Source organism: Olea europaea, unplaced genomic scaffold (genome assembly GCF_002742605.1).
Source record: "Olea europaea var. sylvestris unplaced genomic scaffold, O_europaea_v1 scaffold1895, whole genome shotgun sequence".
NCBI classification, from domain to species: Eukaryota; Viridiplantae; Streptophyta; class Magnoliopsida; order Lamiales; family Oleaceae; genus Olea; species Olea europaea.
Genome location: NW_019236753.1, coordinates 117,447 through 121,051, shown reverse-complemented (window position 1 = coordinate 121,051; position 3,605 = coordinate 117,447). Strand labels below are relative to the sequence as shown.

The window sequence follows — 3,605 nt, the reverse complement described above, 5'->3', positions numbered from 1 at the left end:
TTTTTTTTATAGTACTTATTTTTAATCACACATTCTTCATTAAAATAATATTACACATAAATTAGAAACTTTTCCTTTTTTTTTAAATCACACATTTCAACATCAATCACTATTTCATAATACATTTCTCACAAATAATGGGGCACAAACAAGTACTTAAATCATTCACAATCAAGACAAACAGTGACCTTGGAATTATTTTTCCTAGATTCATGTATGTACACTTTGTTCAAACAAACAGAGCTTAAGCATTGACTGCAACGAGTCATAGCGACTTAGCGAGTACGCTGATCACTTCAAATAACACATATTTCCTTCCCCAATGAAACAAAGAAGCCATATCCCAAGAAAAGTGGAGAATCTATTTTCCATGGCTGTTTTTCCATGTTTTCTCATTATTTCCGCATTAATGGCAGCATCAGCCCAGCAACAAAGATATTCCAATATTTCCCTTGGATCTTCTTTAACCCCCAGTACAAATTCATCATGGCTGTCACCTTTTGGACTCTATGCTTTTGGATTCTACAACGTAACAAATGGCTATGCTGTTGGAATTTTTCTTGCTGGGATTCCAGAAAAAACTGTAGTGTGGACAGCCAACAGGGATGATCCCGTCTCTCCCAGCGACGTGGTTTTAGTATTAACCAATGATGGAAGGCTCATTTTGCAGCAGGAAGGTAGAGATGACAAAAATATTGTGCCTGTTGCTTCAGCTTCAATGCTTGACAATGGAAATTTTGTGCTGTACGATTCGGCTCAGAATATCACATGGCAGAGTTTTGATAACCCGACGGACGCTCTTTTGCCCGGGCAACGTCTATCGGCTGGAGAAGAGATCGTCTCCAGTGCTTCGAAATCGAACCCTGCCAAAGGGATTTTCAGTCTCAGGATGCAAGCTGATGGGAACCTGGTGCAATACCCTGCGGAACCTAACGTCACGTCGTCTGATGCTTACTATTCAACACAAACCTTTGGACAGGGCAGTGATGTATCATTGAATCTTGATAATAATGGCCATCCTTATTTGTTCGATGGAATCTCCATTATATTCAATTTATCAACGCGACAATATCGAACAAGAACTATCTACCTCATCCTCATGAGAATTGATGTGGATGGTATTTTTCGTGTATATAATCGCTCGTTGGATCGTCAAGGCAACTGGGCTATAGAATGGTTCTCCAATGAAGATAAATGTGTCCCAAAGGGTGCATGCCCGGTAAATAGTCTCTGTAGTATGGCGGATGGGCATACAGGGTGTGAATGTCTTCCAGGATTTTTACCTGTTATTCCAGGCAATCTGAGCTTAGGATGTGAAAGGAATTTTTCCATGGAAAGTTGTAAAGACAATGATCAAAATGTCAGTTATAGAATGAGATCCCTGGATAACACAGTGTGGGAAGACACTGATTATGATATTATAGAAGATATGAAGACTAAAGAAGATTGTGAAAATGCTTGTTTGGGCGACTGCAATTGTGATGCCGCTTTCTTTAAAGATGGAATCTGCAGAAAGCAAAAGCTTCCATTGAGATACGGAAGAAGATTGCAGGGTGATTCAAACGTTGCTCTTATCAAGGTGGGCACAAGTTCATCTTTCACACAGGGAGTTCCAAATAATTCAGTTAATGAAGTCGTGAAAAAACGTCGTCTAGACAACTTCTTAATCATCAGAATTTCGCTTGTTGCTTTGGCTGCAATGATCTTGGCAATTTCTTGGGTTTATGTCCACCGAAATCATGTTGGGACCTATATGATTTCCAACAACAGAAATGTTGAAATGATTGATGACGTTGGTTTGCGAGCATTTACTTATGCAGAACTTGTGCAAGCCACAAATGAATTCGAAGAAGAGCTCGGTAGAGGAGCATCTGGCACAGTTTACAAAGGGATTCTATCAAACAACGAAATTATTGTGGCCGTGAAGAGGCTCGAGAAAGAATTGGCAGGAATGAGAGAGTTTCAAACTGAGATGAAGGTGATAGGGAAAACATATCATCGTATTCTTGTCCGTCTTCTTGGTTACTGCTTCGAAGGATCCGAGTGGCTTCTGGTATATGAATACATGAGCAATGGATCACTTGCAGATATACTTTTCAATCCCGAAAGTCGGCCATGCTGGGAGGAAAGAATTAGAATCTCTCTTGATATTGCCAGAGGCATCCTCTACTTGCACGAGGAGTGTGAGACACGGATCATTCATTGTGATATTAAACCTCAAAACATTCTCATGGATGAGCACAGATGTGCAAAGATTTCCGACTTTGGATTGGCAAAACTCTTAATGCTAGATCAAACATACACCAATACAGGGATCAGAGGAACAAGGGGTTATGTTGCCCCAGAGTGGCTCATGAATTTACCAGTGACAGTCAAAGCAGATGTTTACCGCTTTGGAATTGTGTTGCTAGAAATCATATGTTGTCGAAGAAGTGTTGATCGAAGACTCTCTGAGAATGAAGCTATTCTTCAAGAATGGGTTTACAACTGTTATGCTGCCGGAGAGCTGAATAAACTGGTGGGATATGAGGACGTTGACACAAGAACATTGGACAGGATGATTAAAATTGGTATCTGGTGCATCCAAGACGAGCCATCTATGCGTCCGTCAATGAAGAATGTTCTATTGATGCTGGATGGGACTTTAGACATTCCAGTACCTCCATGTCCTAATTCTTTCCGAAGTTCCATTTAGAATGATTTTTTCCCACATTCTGCATTCTGTTTTATCTTTTTTGTTGGTTTTGTGAATGTAATTTTAGTGTGAGAACAGTTAATCATTCAGGTAACAGATTGATTCGTCGTCATTACTTGCATTTTCTTGGATGTTAAAGTTAAGTTGAAGATTTTATTTCGCATATTCTATAATTCACTTGGATGCATTCCTTCTATAATAAGAAAAAAACGAAATGGGACAACGTTATAGTGTCATATGATAGACAATCAAACTTGAATGTCATTCGTATCAAATTCGTATATATTCAATTTGGATCATAAAGACAAGGCTAACAAGAGAGTTTTGGTTGCAGATCACCTGATTTTACCTCTTCAAACAGTGACAACCTTCTCAAGCAAAATTTCGTTGATTTTAAAAGCAACATAAAAGTTCCTGATTCTACTAGTTCTTTAAAACTGTAATTTTAGGCCTTCATCAGTACAACCTTATTGAACCTATGGAAACTTCCCTTCTTTTTACTCCCATATCTTGTTTACGTTGATGATTGACCAACCAAGTCTTGATATTTACCTCCAGGAATCAGCCTGCCTTTCATTGGTTTATTTTCATTTAAATTCAACTAAACATTGAAGTCTTGAAATGAAATTTGAAAAAGGTTATTTGTACACCACTTTTTTACCGCCTGTTGACAAAACAGTTTTTTCCTAAAAAAAAAAAATAAAAAAAAATAAAAGAAAACTGTCCAGTGTGTGGTATTCTATTAAAAAAGCTGTCAAATACAGTGTACATTAAGCATGGTTGTTTGAAAAATACTTCATGACGGAAAAATGAAAGTTACAAAATTTTGAAACTTGTCAGAATGTCTCCACATTTAGCCCCTATTCGGTAGAAATTAAAATTTAGATTTTAATCTAAATTAAAGTTAATA

The 3,605-nt window shown here is 37.8% G+C and overlaps 1 protein-coding gene across 1 annotated transcript; it reads left to right on the top strand.

Annotated features, from left to right (window-relative positions):
* Positions 1 to 207: 207 nt before the first annotated feature.
* LOC111378879 (G-type lectin S-receptor-like serine/threonine-protein kinase LECRK1) lies at positions 208 to 2,821 on the top strand. The gene has a single exon (XM_023002163.1). It carries the CDS (start codon positions 323 to 325, stop codon positions 2,693 to 2,695), a length of 2,373 nt encoding a protein of 790 aa, XP_022857931.1. The 5' UTR covers positions 208 to 322; the 3' UTR covers positions 2,696 to 2,821.
* Positions 2,822 to 3,605: the final 784 nt, after the last annotated feature.